At 41.5% G+C, this 22668-nt stretch overlaps 1 protein-coding gene across 2 annotated transcripts in view; it reads left to right on the top strand.

Annotated features, from left to right (window-relative positions):
* Positions 1 to 421: 421 nt before the first annotated feature.
* NT5DC3 (5'-nucleotidase domain containing 3) overlaps positions 422 to 22668 on the top strand; it is a 46376-nt gene continuing 24129 nt past the window's right edge. For both annotated transcript variants that reach the window (XM_054988846.1, XM_054988845.1), the window contains exons 1-5: positions 422 to 704; positions 12005 to 12189; positions 17217 to 17291; positions 18619 to 18674; positions 20974 to 21064. In XM_054988846.1, coding sequence (XP_054844821.1) covers positions 485 to 704; positions 12005 to 12189; positions 17217 to 17291; positions 18619 to 18674; positions 20974 to 21064 — 627 coding nt within the window. In that variant the 5' untranslated portion in view covers positions 422 to 484. The remainder of the gene's footprint in view (positions 705 to 12004; positions 12190 to 17216; positions 17292 to 18618; positions 18675 to 20973; positions 21065 to 22668) is intronic.

The raw sequence follows: 22668 nt of genomic DNA, 5'->3' as shown, positions 1-22668 counted from the left end.
AAAGGGCGGGTGGGGAGCGGCCAGGGATGGGCGAAGAAGGGTGGGTGCAGCTCCTACCCCTAGAGTTACCAACCTCTAGGGGGTGGCTGGACATATCCCGGAATTACAACTGATCTCCAGGCTACAGAGATCAGTTCCCTGGAGAAAATGGCTGTTTTGCAAGGTGGACTCGAAGGCGCCACGTCCCTGCTGAGGTCTCTGCTCTCCTCGGGCTCCACACTCAAATCTCCAGGCATTTCCCAACTGGGAGCTGGCAACCAGGCAGGGGGACATTTCTGCCCTCTGGGGGATATGTGGGCGGGGCTTCCGCCCAGACACGCACCCGGGCCCGCCCCCGTCTAGAGAGCGCGGGGGGGCGTGGCTTGAGGAAGTGACTTCAGCCGGCGGCGGCCGCGGCACAGCCAAAGAGGGCAGGCGGCGGAGCGCGCGCTGCTGCTTCTGCTTCCAAGGCGTCGCTGGAAGGGAATTCTGCCGGGCGCCGGTCATGGCAGGCGCAGCTGCCACGCGGGTCCTGCTGCAGGCAGCGGGGAAGGCGAGTGTGGTGCGGGCGGCGGCTGCTCCTGCCTCCGGGCTCTGCTCCTGCTGCATCCTGAAGACGGGTGCCTATTGCACGCTGGCCCCGCCGCCTCAGCCCTCGGCCCCGCCCGCGGATATGAAGAGCTACCTGTGGACGCGCTACAATGAGGCCAAAAAAGTGACTAAAGGTGAGGGCGGGATGTCAGGTGAGGCGGTGGGTTCAGGTGGGTCGCCAGGCTGGTCTGCGGCAGGACAGTAGGGTTTGGGTCCAGTTGCACCTCAGAGACCCTCACGATTTCCAGGGAAGGAGCTTTCGAGAATCGGAGCTCCCTTCTTCAGGTACAGGGAGGAGAGGTACAGATACTGGTGAGGAGAGGCGCTTTGGCGCCTGCGCTCGTCGCCTCCCTTCTCGTGCAAGGTCGCCCTTGGCACCTTCTGGCTTCCCAGTAGCTTGGAGTCTGCAGGCAGAAAGAAGCCCCTCTTGCCCAAAGTTTGCAAGGGGAGAAGTTGTCTTTTCTTTGCTATCTCCTCCTTTCGGGCACTTTCACAAGCACTGGCTCCCGAATGCATCGTGTCGGTACACTAGGAGGGGAAGTTCCCCCAGACTGTTGTGCGATAACTTTTTTATAAGTCCCTAACTGATGATAATAAAATATTGAGTTTGTCCTTTTGAAATATGAACTTCATTCATTAGACACCCCTTAGACAATGTGTAACATTCAGTCTGATGAAGCATTCTGGAAAAAGCACAAGCTTGTGATCCCTGTTTTGTGATGCCTTGGCTAATGTTGGTAAAAGGCAGTTCATAAAGTTGGTACAAAGGAAATCTTCAAGCTCTCAGAAATGCTTAATAGTCGACTATAGGTTAGCATCCCTGTGAAACTGACTTGTGACCTTGACAACATCTCTCCAGCCTGACTTGTCTGCTGTGATAACAGAATGCAGTCATCCCGTGCAAGCTGCTTTAAGATCTGTGGTAGAAGGATGTTAACGTGAAAAATAAGCTATACGACTTTTGTGACACTGAGTACCATTGAAGATAGCTTCAGGTAGGTTGCTGTGTTGGTCTGCAGTAGAAAAGTAGGATTTGGGTCCAGTGGCATCTTAGAGACTAGCAAGAGTTTCAGGGTATAAGCTTTTGAGAGTCAGAGTATCTGACACTCTGAGTCTGTATACCCTGAAAATCTTGTTGGTCTCTGAGATGCCACTGGGCCCAAATCCCATGGAGTATCATTGAATATCTGTGTGTCAAGCTCCTCACCTCTTGTTCCATGAGGCACTGCTTAAACAAATTCAAGTTCTGTTTAGAAGTGTGACAATGACAGATGATTTGAGTGGGTGGTATAGAAAGTGAAATAGTCCCACCTAGGATGGCATATGGGGAGTGCTCATCTCTTGTGAAAATTGAAAAGCATGTAAAGCTTTCAAAGAACAATTCTTATGTAAAGAGAGGCTGTTGAGAGGACAATATGCGTGTCTGGAAACTGACAGCTGCTTCATCTTTTATGTATAGAAAAAGTTTATACCTGGAAAGTATTATTATAACAAAAACACTGAAAAATTGATATATTGGGGTAGTGGTATTGGTTATGGCTCTTGCTGTGGATATGCTTGCTGGCAAACTTGCCTTTTCAGTGTCTGAAATAGCCTTGAATAGTAATGTGTTTAGAATGTGGACATGATCAATAATTGTCACTGAGATTAAACATGTGACGATTGACTTGTTTGAATTCACAGTAACTATTCTGCACTTGAACAGATACTTCAGGTGCTGAAGGAGGGTGCTCTGACTTGAAAGCTTACACTCTACAAATCTTGTTGGTCTGCAACATACCATGAGACTCAAATCCTGCTGTTCTACTGCAGACCAACATGGCTACCCACCTGAACTATTCTGCACTTCTAGATCAGAATTGGTGCACATCTATGATTTTCCTATACTTCTGGTTCAGTATATGAGTGCAAAACCAGAAATCAGCACCCTGCCTCAAACTATTTATTTTGTTTATTTATTATTTATTTTATTTATAGTCTGCTTTTCTCACTGAGACTCAAGGCAGATTACATAGTGTGAGATTAGTACAATCAGTGTCAAGAACATTTCCATACAGTGTCAGGACATTTCCATAGACAATGCCATAGGATAAATAAAATACAAGTTTACAAAGACATAGCATTAGTAAGGATCCAATACAGAGCTGAAGAATTGCTGAAATGGAACATGATCAATTCTAGGACTGACATTAGACAACATGAAGCACAGGTTGTATATAGGAGTACACATTTAAAGCAACAAGTAATATGTAAGGTAACGTAGTGGTGAAGTCTATGGTCTCCATACCTGTCAAAGCTGATGTGTGTTGAGTAGGATTTTGATATGGCTTGTTTGGGTCAGCAATCAGCATTGGGGGGCACCAGAATCCTATGCCAATATTCCTCATCAGAGAAGGTGAATAGGCCAGGGGGGATACAGAATTCTTCTCACCTTTAAAAAATATATCATTGATAGAAACAAGACTGTTGCACTGACAAGAGACCATCATCTGCCACATTATTACATTAGTTGATTCTTGAACATTTATCCTGGATGGAATGTTTGGAATAGGGACAAATACTACTCTCTTTTTAGGCAGAGCCTCTGACTTGGGAAATCCAAGTTGTAGAGTACTGGGGGAAAGAGGATGGTAAGAAAGATTCAGGCTTTAAAACATTTAATCTATCGGCCAAGTTCTTCTTTGATACAATCTTGTGCATGTCATCCTGTTGAAACGTAGGGTGTCTGGTTGAGATTGTGTGCCACTGGATGGGAAGAGACATCTCCAACTTTGATGTTTCATGTGTGGTACTTTAAAAGGAGATTCTGTTTTAAATGGGAGTGCTCATCCTAGTTATTTTGCGGCCTGAGGCCAATCCTGAGAGCCAGAGTGGATAATCCTCCTTACCTTCTTTCTCTCAGTTAAAAAAAAAAAGTGTGGCAGGCTTGTGAAACCTTTCTTTCTAAGATTCCAGCCATCATTTGGGTTGCCCTGGCAACCCTTCTGATTGCCATGGCTGCTTAGGCAACCAAAATGATGACTGAGTTCTTGCAGCAAAAAGAACTCTTGTGAGAATTTGGGCATCTCTATAAGGCAAGTATTTATTGCTGTAGGCTTCTTAAAGGAGAGAGAGGATGGATTGGCTGCTTTGGATTCTGGGTTAAGGCTGGTGATGGCCAGGAGATTGCCCCGTCCCTAAACCCTGCTATTTTAAGGTGGCTGTGACTGTGAAAATGAAGAACAGACACACTAGAACTGGAACATTGCAGATCAGATCACTAGCATATGGATGTTCCCCCTCTAACCCTTCCAGAATGTCCAGTTGACAAATGGCTACTGTGAGTCTCCCTCTACTGGCCTATTTGCACATGTGGATGTATCACTTGATTGCTCAAAACTGGAGTTCTTGCTGAATGTGTGAATTCTCATGAATATGTAAGTCCACAGTTCTTGTTGTAGTCAAGCAATGAGCATTCATCTGTGGAATGATCCTATATGTCAAAGTCTCTTGTGATTATTTTTTTTTGCACCACCAAATCAGTCTCTATGTGCCCTCTCACCTTTGTTCTTTAAGTTGCTTATGAGCATTTTTAAAATTCCAACTTAAATCTTTAGAATATTCACCAGTATTTAATTGCTTTGGAAATTAGATGCCATTAGGGCAAATAGGGTTGTGTTGTTAAAATTTATAAACTCTTTTCTACAGAAGCACCTGAAAGTTGCAAAACATGAGAAAACGGTATAAATACCACAATTCTGAGCAAGAACAAAACTAATAGTTAACAAGCCATAACTAGCCAGCCAGTGTAAAAGGCTTGAATAAACGGAATCATCTTTAAGGCCACCTAAAAGACAGTAAAATCCTGAATCCTACACATCTCTGCTTGCAGCTGGCTGAATCATTGGGTCACAACAGAGAATGTGACTCAGAGCGGAACCACAAGTGACGCCTGACACAGGTTGGACACTTGTCAGCTTCCCTCAAGTTTTGGCGGGAAATGTAGGCAGCTTGGCGGAATGTTGGACAAGTGACAGTTGAAAAGTCCATTGGACAGCAGTCAGAGAGCCAAGCTGCAAGACTAGGATGCCTACATTTCCCATCAACACTTGAGGGAAGCTGACAAGTGTCCAACCTGTGCCTTTTGTCACTTGTGGTTCTGCTCTCAGCAGTAGTTACTAATTTGATGTTAAATGACACCACTACCAAGGGACCATATGGGAGAAGGCGCTCCCTTGAATAGTAGCTGTTGAAAGAGAACTTCATGTTCTGTTTTGTAACTGGTTGTTGTGGAGGTGTGACATGTTTGTGTGTGCGTGTGCAAGCATGTGATGGGGAATCTAGAACTGGTAGAAGCATAGTGATGGGATCCATTAAACTAGAATAGAGAAGAGACTTATGTTTGAACCAGCCTCATCTTATTTATGTGTTAGGTATTGCAGATAATTGTAGAGTTCATATTATGTGAAATATCTCTACATAAAATAAACAATTTTAAATCTGTAGTCACTAAATTATTCTGAATCAATTCTCCTTGGGTGGAATATAGAAAGGCATCACCTTAGTGGGCGAAATTGGCAGAATGATTTGTGATAGGAAGTTGCCCATGAGACTGAAAAGTGAGATGCAGGTTTTTGGGATGTGAGTTTATGGGGAGGAGAGGAGATGGGGATGTCCTGTTGCAAGACCTCTTTGTAGGTCAAGCATTTGTACTTCTCTTGAAGATAACTAATGCAAGAGAGCTTGAAATGCAGAAGTCAAAAAGACAACACTGTTTGGGTTGGTGCTCGTTTATAGCTGGCAGTTGGCATGAATTTATTAGGAGCATAAGATCAGCCCTACCGGATCAGACCCGAAGTCTGTTTAGTCTGGCATTCTCTTCTCCAGATTTCTAGGTTCAAATCATTCAGGTTTTCATTGACCTAGGTTCAGTGCATTTAATGTCATGTTAGCAAGACAAGCTGACAAGTTGCTAAATACTTACAGATGTATGCAGATATATATTAACTTACACTTGTTAGAATCATACATAATCTCTGTTGCTTTATCATTTTCTTTATAAAGATCAACCTAAACCCAAGGTAAATTGGATTATAAATGTTACTTACTTTGAGGCCACTATTCTTTTCAGACAGGTTATATATTCATGAAGACTTCAAAGCAGACTTGATATTTCTTAATTTAATATGAGTTTTGTCTTCAGCCAGCCTTTTGCATTCTCTGTTTATAATCATTTGCTTTGGTGCTCTGATCTCTTGGGAACAGCGGAACATTCCATCTAGTAAAACAATTAGCCAGTTAAATGCTGAATTAATATTGGAAACTCATTATTCTAGGCTGCAGCTCTTTAATTTGTTTTAAGCAATTGTGAATCATTCTAATAACTGCCTTTCCAAGAAGTGCAATAAAGTTTTAATTAAACCATCTTTGAAAGGAAAACACTCTAATGCAATACAACTATGTGAAGGAAAAAATACTCTTACCTAGTTTTGGAAATGTGTTGATGTGGCATTTCCACAAGAAAACCGAAATGCACAATTAAGTCATTGTTTTCTTGTGCATCATGTTTGGCCTGCTGCTGCTTATTTTTCTTCTAAGTGTCATGGAACAGAACACTTAAGTCAAAAGTAAATTCCAACTAACTTCTGTTCTGTAACACTGACATGCTAGTGGAGTTTCCTTCTTGCTGGTAAAATAGCCTGGGGTACTGGAGTAAGACAGCTGAAACTGTATTCCTGTAACTTTGTTATTATATAACAACCAAAACAGTAAAGCAGTTGTGAAGCTAAACATCAGTGCCCTTTTGCATGTTTTGAAATGTATTATTTCCAAAACTCTTGTCAGTTGTTATCAATCTGCCAGTTATATGGTTAGTGCAAAGCTGTCCTATAGTTGGAGATGCAATTGATGCAGAGGAAATGCTGTGTCATTTAAGCCTGTCTCTGTCCCTTTGCCCATCACCTTCCCCCCCCCCCCCCGCCCATGCAAACTGATTTAGGAAGGCACTCCCCTAAGATTGCTTCATACATAATGAGGTACAAAGTAATCCAAAGATACAACCGTGAAGTTGAACTCCAATCAGTTGTTTTGTTCACCCAGCTCAGTATAACCAGCAGGCTTTCAGGGCCTCAGGCAGACAGGTCTTCCTAGCACCAGTAACCTGAAATCACCAGAGACACCACAGATTGAACCTGTATGCAAAGCATAGTCTGTACCACTGAGCTGGGGTCCTTTTCCAATATAGCCTCTGTTGTGGTTTGTTTGGTTTAATGGTTTTTCTCAATATGTAGTCCATGCCAGGCTTAAAAACTTCCTGCAATGCAGGCCCATTCTCTCAGTTATCATAAAGGACTAGGCGATGGTATAATTTATTGGCAACTTGGATAGCACAAGAATCAGAGTGGCCTGTGTAGTGCCAAAAATTTATGCAGCAGGCAGAATGGGGTTAAGAGTCTGCACTTGTGTATAGGAGAGATGCAGAGCTTAATTTATGCCAGAATTCACCAAGAATCAGGTTAGGACTTAGGAACCTGACTTCTGTGAAAACAATCAGACAGGAAATATGTGAAATAACAGAGCCTATGAAAATGTGTTTAGTCACATACCTTTTGTGAGGACCAGCCCAAATGGTGCAGTGTTTTTTGTCATTTTGGCTAGTCCTAATGAAAAGGTATCAGATGGTTTTGGTTCTGCTTTGAGACTGGATGTCTACCTATAATCTTTCCTCACACATTCCTATTGGGCAACACTACTCTGGAGGGCACTTTGAGGTAGGGATAATGAACTTGGGTTTCATCTCCATGTTTTAGCAGATTACCAGAAGTCTTGTGATAAGAATCTTCCCTCTAGTGCTGCTAGTTTAGCAGCTGGGGAGAGGGCAGGCATGTGGTATTCTGTGGCTAGAGAGGGGTGGTCAGACATGGTCTAGGACCCATTAGTGACAGATAAGTATAATTGTAGACTAATATTTTAGATTATTTATGTAATCAATACCCTGCCTTTCTCCCCAGTGGGTACCCAAACCGGCTTATATCATTCTCCTCTATTTTATCTTCACAACAACCTTGCGAGGTAGGTTAGGCTGTGTATCTGGCCCAAGGTAACACAGTGAGCTTCTATGGCAGACTGGGGATTCGAACCCAGATCTCCCAGATACTAGTCTGACAGTCTAACCACTACATTATGCTGGCCAGAAAGTGTACCTTCCAGTATGCTTGAGCCCCACAATAGTGACTGTGTGCATTTAGACAGTGGACTTAAAGGCTGTCCTAAGGCTGATAAAGTTTATTTCAGGATTGGCTCCTGAAAAAGAGAGAAATCTGCTCATATCCTCTTGCTAGGGGCTGAGGCAGCAAAGAAAAGGAATGTTTTTAACAGCTTAACCTGCTGTAGATATTTTAGATTTCCCCCTTATTCGTTGCCTGGCTGCTTGCCACTTGCGTCATTTCAACACAAAGAATTTAAATGAATTAAGATGCAGGAGAAAGAATTCGTAAACTTTTGCTGCCTGAGCTGTCTAAGAAGGATTTTATACATTTTTTCAGGTTAGCTGCTCTGCTTATAGCTTTAACTTGACTTTAGGTATGTTAAGCTCTCTGTCAAACTTGGCACTTCATTTGCAGCCAGAAGTACACATCTTGTTCTTTGACGAAGTGAGGCAGATGCATAATGTTCCTGGGCTTTTCAGCAGCTGTTTTAAAACACTTCTTCTCTGGTACACATTATTTTTCAGATGGTGAAGTGCTGCATGGTTCTACTCTGCATGTTCTGCTTTTAAAGAAATGTATATCCTGTTTACCTGAATGGAAGACTAGGGTTTCGCCCAACATATACCATAAGAAAAAGAAGAGGGCTTCTTATATTCTCTGAAATGTTATGTATAGTAATAAAAACTTTTTGTATGTAACCTTTTTATGAAATGGAAGATTTACATTTAATGTTTTCCTTTTGGGTAAACCCTCTCTCCGTAGGTGTGTGTGTGTGTGTGTACAATATAAATATTTCTTCCATATGCTTCATTAGGTAATGACTTTAAACGGCCACCCCTTCTGTTGCTATCTTCTGCTAGTAGATGAAGCCTTTTTTTGTTTGCCGTATTCTCAATGATCCCTCCTTCATGCCCAATGTTTTAATTATATTAAATGTTTTAATTGTTTTATGTTTTTCTATGTTTTTAAAGCTCTGGCTTTTAACTGTTTTAATGATGCATTATGGTTTATTTTAATGTTATTTTAACTTGTTAGCTGCCTTAGTGGCCCTCATGAAGGCCGAAAGGCGGGATATAAATCTTGTTAAATAAAAAAAATACTTTGCCTGCAGAAGTCCCAGATTCCGTTCCGGGCATATCAGGCTAAGGGATAATCATAATTAACAGGTGTTAAAGATTTTTCTCTTTCTGAGACCCCAGAGAACCTCTGCCAGTAAGGTTAGGTAATACTGAGCTAAACAGAACAAAGGCCTGACTCTGTTTAAGGTAACTTCATGTGTTGATAAGTTTATGGTTTATCTCAAAACTGAATTTAAATTATCCTCATGCTGAAAACAGAGTTAGCAATCCTTTCAATCAGCACACAGATTATTCTGAAAAACAGTGAAGAAATTAAAAGGGGAAGGAGATAGGGAAGGATGGATGTTAAACCAAATTCCTAGTTAGGAGAAACAAAAACAGTGGCTTTAGAATTTTTTAAAATGTATTTGTCATTTATACTCCCCATTTCTCACTGAGAATACAAGTCATACAATCAATATGATGATGAGACATCTAATAAACAATGTAATAGGACTGAGATTGCACAGTAATCTGAAACAAGGCAAAATAAGTATTAAACATGACATGCTAAATATAATGCAGTGAGAGCAGAATAAAAACATACAATAACAGATAATACATATTAGAAATGTGAAATAGTTTCACATTCTTCTAATCAGCCTGGAACTGGACCAAGATGTGGGAATTCCTTGATTTAACTCTTGAACCATTGTGCTAATATAAACCTATGACAAGATGTTGAGCTGATGATAAACTTATCTAAGGAACATCTGGAGAAAACCTTGTCTCTGATCTGTAACATTTTGCCATCTTACAGAATTTGGCATTTGTTTGACCTGGTCATGGCAGTTGTGATAACTAGAAACATGCTATGCCCACCAACCATTTGTCTTGTAGCAATCTACTTGAAACAAAAGGATGTTATAAAACTTGTCTGATTAGCAAGCAACTTATGAACTACAGCCAGTGGTTCCATCTTCACCCTTGCTTTGGATATCTACAGAGTTAGAAGTGTTTTATTTCTCCTCCCACTTTTGTATCTCTCTCCCCCTTCTCCAAAAGTCCAGGGCAGCCTTCATCAGGTTGTTGTAAAGATAAAATGGGTAAACTTTGTGGCATAGGTTAGACTGATAGAGATAGTAATAACACTAATAATCACTAAGCTCCATAGAATGGGGGATTTGAACCCTGGTCTTGAAGTCCTCCACTTTATCCACTGCAGTGGCTCTATAGGTGGCAACAACTTACGCCTTCCATCTTCTGTTTGGCAGAAACTGAACTTATCTGTTTTATGTATTGCATTTCATAGAATCCTAGAATCATAGGGCTGGAAGGTGCCTCTAGGGTCATCTAGTCCACCCCTTGCACAGTACAAGAAATTCAAAAATACTCCCCCCCCACACACATCCAGTGACCCTTACTCCAATCCCAGAAGATGGCAAAACTCCATCAGGATCCCTATCCAAACTGGCCTGGGGAAAATTGCTCCCTGACCCCAAGGTGGTGATTGGCCTTACTCTGTGCATGTAAGAGGGGGCCATGAGAACTAAACATTGGTGTAACCCTTCCTGCCCTCCCTCTCATGATCTACCAGGATTTGCAGGTGGCCATCTAGCCTCTGCTTTAAAACCTCTGAAGGAGAACCCACCAGGAGAAGCCTGTTCCGCTGAGGGACTCTTCTAACTGTCAGGAAGTTCTTCCTAATGTTTAGCTAAAAACTCTTTTGATTTAATTTCAACCCACTGGTTCTGGTCTGACCTTCTGGGGCAGTAGAAAACAACTCTGCACTGTCCTCTTGGCAGCCCTTCAAGTACTTGAAGATGGTTATATCACCGCTCAGTTGTCTCCTCTCCAAGCTAAACATACCCAGCTCCTTCAGCCTTTCCTCAAAGGACTTGGTCTCCAGACTCCTCACCATCTTCATTGCCCTCCTCTGGACATGTTCCAGCTTGTCTGTATTCTTCTGAAATTATGGTACCTAAAACTGAACACAGACACAGATGAGGTCTAAGCAGAGCAGAGTAAGTGATATCATCACTTTGCGTGATCTGGATACTATACTTCTTTGATACAGCCCAAAATCGCATTTGCCTTTTTAGCTACCACATCACAGTGCTGACTCATGTTCAGTGTATGGTCTACTAAGACCCCTAGATCCTTTTCGCACAGACTACTGCCAGAACAAGTCTCTCCCATCTTATAATTATGCATTTGATTTTTCCTACCTAAATGCAGAACTTCTCTGTTGAAATTCATTTTATTTGTTTTAGCCCAGTTTTCCAGCCTGTCAAGATCATCCTATGTCCTAACTATCTTCTGCCATATTTGCTATCCCTCCCAAATTAGTATCATCTGCAAATTTGCGAAGCATTCCCTCTATTCCTTCATCCAAATCATTTATAAAAATGTTGAACAGAACAGGTCCCAGGACCGATCCATGAAGCGCTCTACTTATCACTCTTCTCCAAGAGGATAAGGAACCATTAACAAGCACTTTTTGGATGTGATCCGTCAACCAATTACAGATCCACCTAACAATAATAGGATGCAAACCACATTTTACCAACTTGTCAACAAGGATATTATGTGGAACCTTATCAAAAGCCTTACTGGAATCGAGGTAAACTACGGCCATTTCCACACATGTTGAATAATGCACTTTCAATGCACTTTCGTAATCCTTTAGAAGTGGATTTTTTGTTCCACACATGGAAAATCAGTTTCAAATCTTCACTAGAGTATTGAAAGTGGATTACCCAACGTGTGTGGAAGCAGCCTACGTCTACAGCATTATAATCCTCTTTATATAATCCTCTTCCTTTAGGAAACTTGGCACAGACTCTATGGATGTGCAACTAGAAATTCTGAGATTGAAATCCCCCACTCAGCTGTGAAACTCACAAAATGACCATGGGCCAGTCACTGTTTCTCAGTGAGAATGACACATGACAGGGTTGTTGTGCAAATAAAATAGGGAGAGAAGGGAACCATGTATGCTTAAGTTCCTTGGAAGAGTAAGAGACTCTCTGGCAGACTCTGAAGCAGATTGTTCGAGACCAGCTTCGCTCTACCAGTGTAAAAACATCATGCACTTACAGTTTCTTGCCACAGTATCTGATTTTGGAATGCATTAAATAAATACACTGTTCTTCTAGTAAAGCCTGGAATTTTTGATTTCTTCCACAGAACTAGTTCCTTCGATAATGAGTAACTTGCTGAATCCAGATGCAATCTTTTCCAACAATGAAATGAGTCTCTCAGACATTGAAATCTATGGGTTTGATTATGACTACACCTTGGTCTTCTATTCCAAGCATTTGCACACATTGATCTTTAATGCTGCCCGGGATCTGCTGATCAATGAACATCGGGTAAGATGTGCTGCATGTCTCACTTATTTTATTTGTACAGAAAATGCTTAAAACCCATTTTGTTTTTTATTTATTTATTCCATTTTTTAGCCATAAAATTGGCTTTGTAAACTCCCGCAGGAACTGAACGACAATATCACAAGTAAAACTCAGTAAAAATGTTCCTTTGGGACCTCTCAGATGGTGGCTTCCTGCCTTTCTTTTGTTGGAGATAGTGTGCATGTGGCTCAGTGGGATCCTGTCACAATTAGAAGATGCCAGACTGCATCCTATTTTCTTGCTGATAACAGTTGGATGTTGAAAGGAAAGCCAGATTGCAGTTAGCATGATGTTCTCCCAGAATATCTCTGGGGGAAGGGCATGTGTGAAAGCTATCTCTAACTGCACAACCCCAAAAGATTTTTCAAGGAACATCAGTTAAAAGAAATGAGAATCCAGCATCTCATACTATTTGCATGTCATGTGACTACAAAATATTAAAAGTTTTTTTCCATGTGCAGCTTCAGCAGAGCCAAAACTAAAATAGGCCTCTTGCATGTCACGTAGCACACCTCTGCTTTTGCTTTTCATCAAGGTTTGAAACTGGCTTAGCAAACAATGGCTACGGGTGAACATGGTTAACTGTAGCTAAGGTTGGTGCCAATGTAAACCTTAGGCAAGCTTGATGTTGGGAGTAGATGCTGGAAACAGGCCAAACTCAAATCTTTTAACCATGGTTAAGCAATAGCCAGTTGATAACATGTTACCGTAGGGTATGGGTTTCTGGAATCTCTTGCTGGTGGAAACTGCTGTCAAGTTGTAGTCAACTTACGGTGACCTTATAGGGATTTCAAGACAAGAGACATCCAGAGGTGGTTTGCCATTGCCTTCCTCTTTGCAGCAATCTTGGACTTTTTGGTGGTCTCCCATCCAAGTACTAAGCAGGGCTGACCATGCTTAGCTTCTGAGATCTGACATGACTGGTCTAACCTGAGCCCTCCAGGTAAGGAGTCTCTTGCTTGAGTAGATTAATTTTTAAAAAGCAAAATTTCCACTTTTTAAAGAATGAATGTCTCATTGATATGGGCTGATCATTAAAAACAATCAAAGCCTTGTGGGTTTGTAAGTGAAGAGAACTTGTATTCATCCTGAGAGTGTAAATCCAATGCTTTTGGTCATGAAGTCTCCCTGTTTTACACACTACAGAATTGTCTGCTTGTAAACAAGAGGCAGACTTCTGATTCACACTCTGTGTGAGTGTGAGTAAAGATTCCAAGCAGGATCACAACTTTAAAGGAAAGTAAACCTCCAAATTAGGCTGCAAGTGCTCAGGAAGGATGCTGTAAATACAAAGATCAGTAGCTACTGGGCAAAACTGTGTCTCTTCACAAGATGGGAAGTGAATATTTATGTGGTTTGGCAGAGGGCTAAACTGAGGATGGAGTATATGCCAGAGAAGTTGTTGAACAGTATAAAACTGGAGCACAAAGTCACCTGTATGTACTTTGGAAATGATCTTAGTGGGGTATGGAATAGCATTTTGTACCAATGATGACTTCCTAGTCCTGGGTCCATTGGGAATACCACAATAATAATTATCCTGAATCACTTATTAACACTTACTCTCTGAAATCAGTTGTCTTTTTAAACACAGAAGCAGTCTCTTACTGAGTCAGCTTTGATAAATACTCATAATTATTTTTATGAGATTTTGGATGTAACTGTGCTGCCTGTAGTTTCATGATTACTTCAAGACTATTTTCCCTTTGTTGTTTATATACCACTTTTCCATGTTGCTCAGAATGGTTTACAATAAAATCAAACAATTTAAAAACTACCCAAACCTGACACATTAAAACATTAACCAAGACCATCTCCAAGCAGGACAGTTAAAGCCAAGTCAGGTCAAAGCCCAATTGCAGCTAATATTGGTAAAAAGGCAGGACTTTTTAGGAAAGAGTGGAAGGGGTTAAAACTCACCTGTGGCTCCTCCACCCCAATTTTCCCCTGTTAAAGGCAGCCAGGCTTGCCAGATCCCCCGCCATAGCAGGAGATCCCGTGATCCCAGCCTCTCCCCCTCTGCCACTCACAGGCTAGTTGGGGAGAGGCACTGGGAGACAGGGGAGGCAAGCCTTAAGCACGTGAGTGAAGCACATGCATGCTTCCACGTCACTAGAAAATGACATCATTTCTGGCACGATGTGGAAGTATTGGGTCATGCTAGCACAAACCATCGCTTCCATGTTGTTCTGAAAATGACATCATTTTTTGGTGGTGTGAGAGTGTATGCATGCATCGCGAGTGTGCGGGGTAAGTACCTGTTGCCCCCATCACTGGATTTGGCCCCAGTGGACCTGGTGACTTGCATTTGTGGCTTAAATGAACATTTTAAAACTATTTCCTTTCTACTGTTGGAACTATATGTAGTTTCTTCCTAAGCATAGGTTTTAGTGTTCATATTTAATTCTGATTTCCCTTTGAACCAGCTGCTCTTTTAGGAAATGCTACTGCAGTTGACATTCTAAAAAAAAGATTTCCCCCCTCACTTGGCAGTCCACTAATGAGGTTGCTACAATGGTATGCAAAATGCAGCTAGTTCATAGCAGAAAATCTTTCACAGATCATCAGAGTCAATCTGTTCCAAAGCTATGAGATCTGCTAGCTGAAACAGACTGTCATCTAAAGTTGCTTTCCTATATTACATCTGCTCCAGTGCTGTGATCTCAGAGAATCTTTATGTAGTCCTTCAATCTCTCAAAGGCAAGTTTTTGCCCTATATTTGCTGCTTCATCTGGAATTTTTCTTTCTGCTACCTGGATTGAATTCAGAGTTTAGAAGTCAGTGCTAGCGGTCCAAAGGTCAATGGTTATATATATATGTGCCTATAAATATCTCTGGAGTAAATAGGAAATTAGATCATTGCATATAATCAGGGCTATTAGAGTTCTCCAAAATATTGGTGCTAATGTTTAGTGCCAGGAGTGGAAGACACCTAGTATTATCTGTATCCTGTGCTGTACTTTTAGGATATGTGTGACAGTATAGATGAAATACCAAAGCATTAGAACATTTATGGCTGGTCTTGTGAATAGTGAGCAAAAGGTGCTCATAGCAATAGTTCTTTCCTCTTCCTGCAGCCGACCGAAAGTGAAGGCTGAAGGTTGAGGGACTATTGTTGGCAAAATGCCATAGAACTATGGGGGTGCGGGTCTCCTGTCAGAAGGGGGGATTGTAGGAACTTGCTCTTCTGCCCTCTTGTACCAAAGGAAAGGTTTCTCAGCTGCCTTTCTTCCACCAATATAAGGAATGAGGTTGAGGGTAGTTTGACCCATTCTATAAGACAAAACACACTTTGCATTACTATTTAAACTAAAAGGGAGTTGTGATTTTCTTTGAATGGCATTTGTCTTGCTTGCAGGGTACTTAAGTTCTGGTTATGAACAAATCCCTGTGCTTTATGGCAAAACAGGCCTGCCCTGTTTTGAGTTTGCAGTTGAGCTACAAGTTCCATTTCAGTGAGATAGATGCAATATAATTGGGGGAGGGGAGATGGACAGATAATTGGGAGATGCACAGATGTTGCATCTTGGCTATTTGTCACAGTTTCCTGCCAACCCACCACCTGGCAGAAGAAAACGACTAACAGGGTAACTGTGGAATCCAAGAGAACCGAGTATGTGTAGAACACACAGCTGGGTTGAGAGAAATGCAAAGTTCAAAAGCAGGGATTTATTATAGCTCCTTCATTTTTTAAAAAACTGGTTTTACGAAAACTCAACAACCTAGTTGATGCGTTCTATTGGAGACTATAATCTGGCAACAGAAATGCTCCTGGATATCCCAGGTAAAGTTGGAGACATGTTAAGTAAGCTATCTTCCATCAGTGCTTTGCCAAAATGCAATACAGGAAGGGTGACTTTATTCCCTTTCTCCTCTTCACTGCATCCTCTCTTCCACCACAGATGTTTGTCCATGTTGGTCCTCTAATCCCAGGAATCATTTCTTCTCTGGAAATGCAAGGAAAATCTACACACCTTACTTTAACAGTTCATTTGGTACACTATCTCATCAGTTTGGGGCAGTATAAAAATGGGAATGGAAACTGGGGTACCTTAAGAGAAGCATCTCTAGCAGAAACTACTTGCCCTACCTCTTGCCCTGTCTGGGCAGAGGAGTTCAAAGGATATTGCCAGGACTCCCATTTCCTCAAAGATTCAGTATTCAGAATAAATTGCAGAAATCTGTAAAGCGTATGAAAATATTCTTCTCCCTAGTTGCCATAACTTATAATTCTGTTTGAGTCCTTGTACAATTTAGAGCTTTTGTTGCATATGGTAGGTATTGATGTGGGAGGTATAAGTGAGCATGGAATGATAAGAGTACACCACTAGAAGCCTGGTAGCCAGGCAGATGACCAAAATGCTGTTCCATTGAGTGAATCTTGATGGCGCTTACCCTGATCCAATGCACACCCTGTACCTCTTCATGCCAGGGCTTCCACAGAGACTTCAATGGAAGTCACCTCTGGAAGTCACCCATTAAAGCGAAAAGGAGAAGTCAGGAACTCTAGAGTTATAACGTTTAAGAAAAATAACTGAGACATTCAGTATTTTGCTCTATGTACTACAATACGCTAAACACAAGCAACTGTATAACATTTATCTCCCCCATGTGTGTTGTGTTTGCTCAAACACCACAATAATGTGCTTAGTGATCAGCATGCAGCTTCCTAGGTAAGAGTATAAAATAAGAGAGTCGGATGTTTATTGCCATCCTTAATGTTCAGTTTCAGTGGTCTATGATGATTTGATCTTCAGGTAGATGGGAGCTCTGTCACACCATGAATGATTCTCAAAATGACATTAATTTTACAAAATGACATTAATTTGGGCCTAAGGTTTTTAGAGAAACATTTGCAATTTGTACAGAGGCAGAGTGGACAAAATACCATCTTTTGAAGACTAGAGACACTCATGATAGTTATCTGGGACAAAAGCTGTTCATATTTTGCATGTTTTCAAGCTGCTTTTTAATTCTCATCCTGCCAGTATCCTGCAGAAATACGGAAATATGATTACGATCCCAACTTTGCAATAAGAGGGCTTCATTATGATGTGCATCGAGTAAGTATAAGGAATTCTACTCGGGCTTTCTCCTGCGTGTAATGTGGTGGATCTCAGACTTTTTGAAATGAGACTAAATGTCCTGTTCCTTTCCAGGACCTCACCTGCAAAGTAACTCCACCTTCCTGTCTCCCTCCCCAACATAAAATGCAGCAGTCTTGCATCCATTAATACTGCACAAGTTTTTTAAAAAAAATATTTAGTGCATGTAATATTTCTTCCCAAAAGTTCTGTATTTCATGTTCACTTTGCGCATTATGCAGAGTCAAGCCCAAACTGGTTGTAGAGCTTCCTCTTCTGGCTCACCCAGTCCCCTCTCCTCCTGTCCTCACAATTCACCTGTGAGAGAGTTGCAACCCACAGTTTGGAAACCACAGGTGTAATGTATTATTGGACTTCTCTAATGTTTTTTTCCTGGATTGTCAGGAAATAGGACTTTATTTCTTTTTCTGTTATTTGTCAGAAGCTTGAAATAATTGCAAGGCTGTGTCTTAGTCACCTAATTTGGAAAAGAAAATATAATTTAACAGCTTTGAAAACTCAGGCATGTGTGGTATGAATAGTTGACTTATTAAATGGTGTGTATAAGTATAATTCCTGCTGAGTGCCAAATGGCAGCTGTTAGTGGTTCTGGAGTAAGCTGGTTTGATCAACATATTTGCAGGAAGTGTTGTACTGGGATGAAATATTTGAATGGTGCCTCCATGTCAAACACTTTGCGGAAAGCATACCTAAGAAAAGGACTTTTCCCTGAATGTGCTGGTTTTATTTGTACATGATGTGTTTCATAGGGGGCAGCATTTGTGTGTAGCGCTTGCAGTCTGAAGTGGTAAGTTCAAACAGTGCTTACTTCGCAATGGTCTACTGGTCATAATGGCCGAGCTCTTGGCATGGCCAGAGGGAAATAGCTGGATCTGAGGTTTAAATCCAAGATTGGCCTTGATCCAGGGAGGTTTCTCTCATTTTGTAGAAAAGAGAGAGAAGCGACCTTCCTATTATGATTAAGGATTAAATTGAAAGTACTGAAAGTGGTAATTGAATTCTAACATCAAATGGAGTTTAGTAATCCTGATGTTTTAAAGACTCGAATGAATTTGGACTAGGATTGCTACTCGCTATGTGATTTCTGAGGTTGTAGCGTGCACTGATCTAAGAACTGGAGGCTGTAGTTTTCCCACCCTGGAAGATGTATCCTATTATGCTACAGTTCTAACGGGAGTAGCGATTATTGGAGAGACCCTGGTTTAAATCTTATAATAATTGATATAGTGTTCCAAATCTTTTTGAGGCTTTAAAATGTCACCTGAAATGTGTTCTTTATTTTAAGGCATTGTTGATGAAGATTGATGCTTTTCATTATATTCAGCTGGGGACAGTGTACAGGTGAGTTAGACTGTTTCTGAATGTATGCCTGATCTTTGTTGTGGTTGGAGAGAGTGCCTCTTTCAGAACACTCAAGATGCACCATGGTAGCAGTGTAATCCCATCAGATAGGCTCTTGTGCTGTGTAGTCCTCTGCTGGAGGGAAAGTCAAAGAGCAGTTATATGCTTTTATTGAGAGAACCCTTCAAATCTGTTTCTTAGCTTGTGGTCAGAGGAAAGCCAGGGCAGCTGGGCACGTGGCACTGACTAATATCCTTGCTTCCAGCTGTTAAATTATACTGGGAGATTGCTAAAAATACTTCACTATTTAGTTGTTGCTTTGATAAAAAGCTACATCGTCACTAGTTTTTACGTCTGTTTATATTTGGAACTTTGCATTGTAAGAGTTCCCTTTTGTGTTAACATTTGAAGCACAGTAGGAAATAGACTGCAAGCAGTCTTGATAGTTTTTTATGATGTTCAGATGTAAGCAAGAATAATAGCTATATCTTAAAGAAATCTTCTGTTAAATTTTAACTTCCAGAATAGGAAAGTCACTGAAGCGTTTTGGCTAACTATTTTCGAAACAGTACTCGTCAGTATACAGCCCTTCATTAAATTAGTTGCATGCCATCTGTCACATCTTTTCTTATCCCTTCAAATATCGAATAACGATTACCTTCAGAGCCAAACAATATATTATGTCTATTCTATGCACAGTACATGCGGCTCCAAATGCAGCAAATAACTCCATTTTGGAGCTGCAGTAGAATCAGGCCATCGGACTTATGAAAGTCAACATTGTACCTTAAGAAGTGTAGTTGTAATCAAACTTTCCCAACCTAATGTTATCATCTGCTTACCACTGAGGAGAGAATGGTTGCACAGACCTGTTACAAAGAGTAAAACACTACAAAATATGAAAGATAGCAGTTATGTGATAACAGTACATAAATCCTAGCTGTTGGGACACAAACATTTCAATTAAAAGACGACTGCAAATGAAAATATTTTCAAATGCATTTGAATAGAGATGGGCATGAACCAGAAAAAAACGAACCATGCGGTTTGTGGTTCGTTGCGTTTCACGAACCACGAACCTTCATGAACCTGCCCCAGTTCACGAACCAGTTTGTTTGGTTCATGAAAACGTCACAACCAGGTCAGCAAATCATCACTTCCGGGTCAGCAGAATGTCACTTCTGGGCCAGTAGAAGGCCATTTCCGGGTCAGTAAGAAGGTCTGCAGGAAGTCCATCCCCTGTTCCCTAGGAATCTGATTGATCGGTGCCAGACTGTCTGCAGTGACGAACCAAAAACCGAACCAAACGAACCAGCCTAAGGATCATGGAGGTTTGTCAGAAATGGGCTCTGACGAACTGCCAGTTCACAAACGATGAACTGGCCTGGTTCATGCTGAACTTTGGTTCGTATTTCGATTTGTACCCATCTCTACTTTTGAAATATTTGTGGGGAGAGATTCTCCTGCTTTTCATCAACATCTTTATGCTACCACTAAGCCTGGTGGTGGTGGTAGAAAGTGCCATCGAGTCACAGCTGACTTGTGGCAACTCTTGCAGGGGTGTTCAAGACAAGAGACTAACAGAGGAGGTTTGCCATTGCCTGCCTCTGCATAGCCGTGCTGGTCTTCTTTGGCGATCTCCCATCCAATTATAAACCAAGGCCAACCCTGCTTAGCTTCCGAGATCTAACAAGATCCAGCTTGCTTGGGCTATCTCTGTTAAGGCACTACTCAGCCTAAGAAGGGCCAAACTGACAAATTCCTTGCGACTGAAAAGAAGGAGAAGAATTGGCAGAGTAAACTTTGCTTAGGAGAAGCCTGGTTCCCCCCTCCCCTGCTGCTAATTGCAGAATGATAGCTTCTCATTGTATGTTACGTTTTTCCCCTGTACTTAAAAGTCATTGAGGCTGAACCTTGTTAAGGTGGAAAAAGGAATCTGGTTTTGAATGCTCTCATCTTTTCATTTACGAAATTACGTTAAAAACAAATGGGGAGATTGCTTTGTGTTGAGAAGCCTGACGCACTTAAACTTGCCGGCCTCAAATAGTAGAGGCTAATTTATTTTAAGAAGAAATGCAAATTTAAAAAGTGCAATCTGTTCCTGGTTGGTAGTGCATAGTGTTCCTTGTGTACTCCCTGACATTAAAAAATGATAGATGTATGCTGAATAGTTAAGGCTGGCCCCTTGCTTCATATAAAAACAGAAGGGCTCTTGTGTAGGGTCTCTGTTTTGCCATGGGAGAGCTACCTAAAATGTTCTGCTTGGCTTTGGCACTGAAGCTGTTATTGGTGTTGCCAGAGGACTGAGTGTCGTCCCAGATGAAGAAGTCATTGCCATGTATGATGGATCCCATGTCCCCTTGGAACAAATGAGTGACTTCTATGGAAAGGTAAAAAAACCCAGCTTTTATGCTTGGATGAAGTTAAGTTTCTATACGACAACACAGTTAGATTTTGTGTACTTATCTTTGTGTGTTACTGTGTAGTGGGGCCCTCATCTGTGTTGATCTTGTGGGCGCTCTTGGAAATTTGAGAAGCCACACAAGACTTGCCTTTGGGGGCAGGAATCAGAAAATGTTTAGTTCTAAGCCAATGTTCTCCTGTGATGGGGCAACTGTCTCCCAATGGGCATTCCCAAAGATGATACCTCCTGCTCCAATGAGCTGGAGGAAAGCTAAGTTTACCTCTCTGTTTTTGAGAAGAAGCAAGTAGGTGAAAGGAAATATATCAGTGGGCACCATGATTCCCATGGCCACCATGTTAGGGATCATTGCTACATTCTTGCGCATATGAATGAATGACTTTTCATTGTCTAAGTGTTCCTAAGGCACGGAGGCATAAAGGAAACCTATAGGAAAAAAAAACTTGTAGAAAAGGGACAATAGCTTCCTTTAGGGGCTGGAGGCAATTGCATCCTTTCTGTCTCGGAAAGAACTGTGGCTCAGTGTTAGGCCATCTACTTTTGTGTGCAGAAGGTCCCAGGTTCAATCCCCACACTGCCATTTAAATGGATCAGTTACTAGATGATGTGAAAGACCATTACCTGAGCTGCTGCCAGTAAGAGTAGACAATATTGACCTTGACAGGCCCATGGCCTGACTTGGTGGAAGGTAGCTTCATGTGTATATCTGGAACTGGTGCTCCCTTTTCAGTGCAATGCACATATATGTGGAATGTCTTATCCTGCTGTAAACAATTTTACATTTCAAATAGATGTACACAGAAAATAGAACCATAGAACATTTAGGGTACCCCTTAGGTTTTTTTTTTTTTAAATTCTATATAACATTTAGTAATCTGCACAGGCTCTTTCTCTGTACTCTTTTGACCTATTTACAGGGGTATGGTTCAGTTTTGAGACTGTACATTGAAGAACAAACCGATATGGCAGGAATGCAAGATAAGAAAGATGCAGTTCCAGAAAACTCCCCACATGCTTGCCCTTCTTTTCCCTTCTCCCTCCTGCCTGCACGTTTGTCTTCTCCACTGTTTTTCTGTGATGAAGAGATGGGAAGCCAAGCAATTTTGAAGCCACGTCTCATTTCCCCTTGTCACCGGTTCTTGGTGGCCATTGTTACCTTAGACATCACTGGTATTGTGTTTAGTGTTCTTTACTTCTCAACTCTTTGGAAAACAAAACAAATTTGCTTGAGCTTTGCAGAAACCTGTATTCTAGCCCTGGCACTCTCTATTGTGCAGAGGAAAAGAGCGAGAGTCCAGTAGCATCTATAAGACTAACAAAATTTGTGGTAGGGTATGAGCTTTCATGAGTTCTTCAGAGCTGTGACTCATGAGAGCTCATACCTTACCACAAATTTGGATAGTCTTGCAGGTGCTTCTGGACTCTTGCTCTTTTCCACTGCTACAGACAGAGTAACACGGCTAGCCATCTTGATCTATCTCTAGTGTGCAGAGTTTTTGATCTTCATGGGCAGTATTCATGCTGATTCGTTACAAGAATTAGTCAGATGCGAAGCCTTCCTCAACATAAAAA

Source organism: Eublepharis macularius, chromosome 9 (assembly GCF_028583425.1).
Source record: "Eublepharis macularius isolate TG4126 chromosome 9, MPM_Emac_v1.0, whole genome shotgun sequence".
Lineage (NCBI taxonomy): Eukaryota > Metazoa > Chordata > Lepidosauria > Squamata > Eublepharidae > Eublepharis > Eublepharis macularius.
Note: the sequence above shows the minus strand (reverse complement) of the source record. Positions and strands in the feature narration are given on the sequence as shown.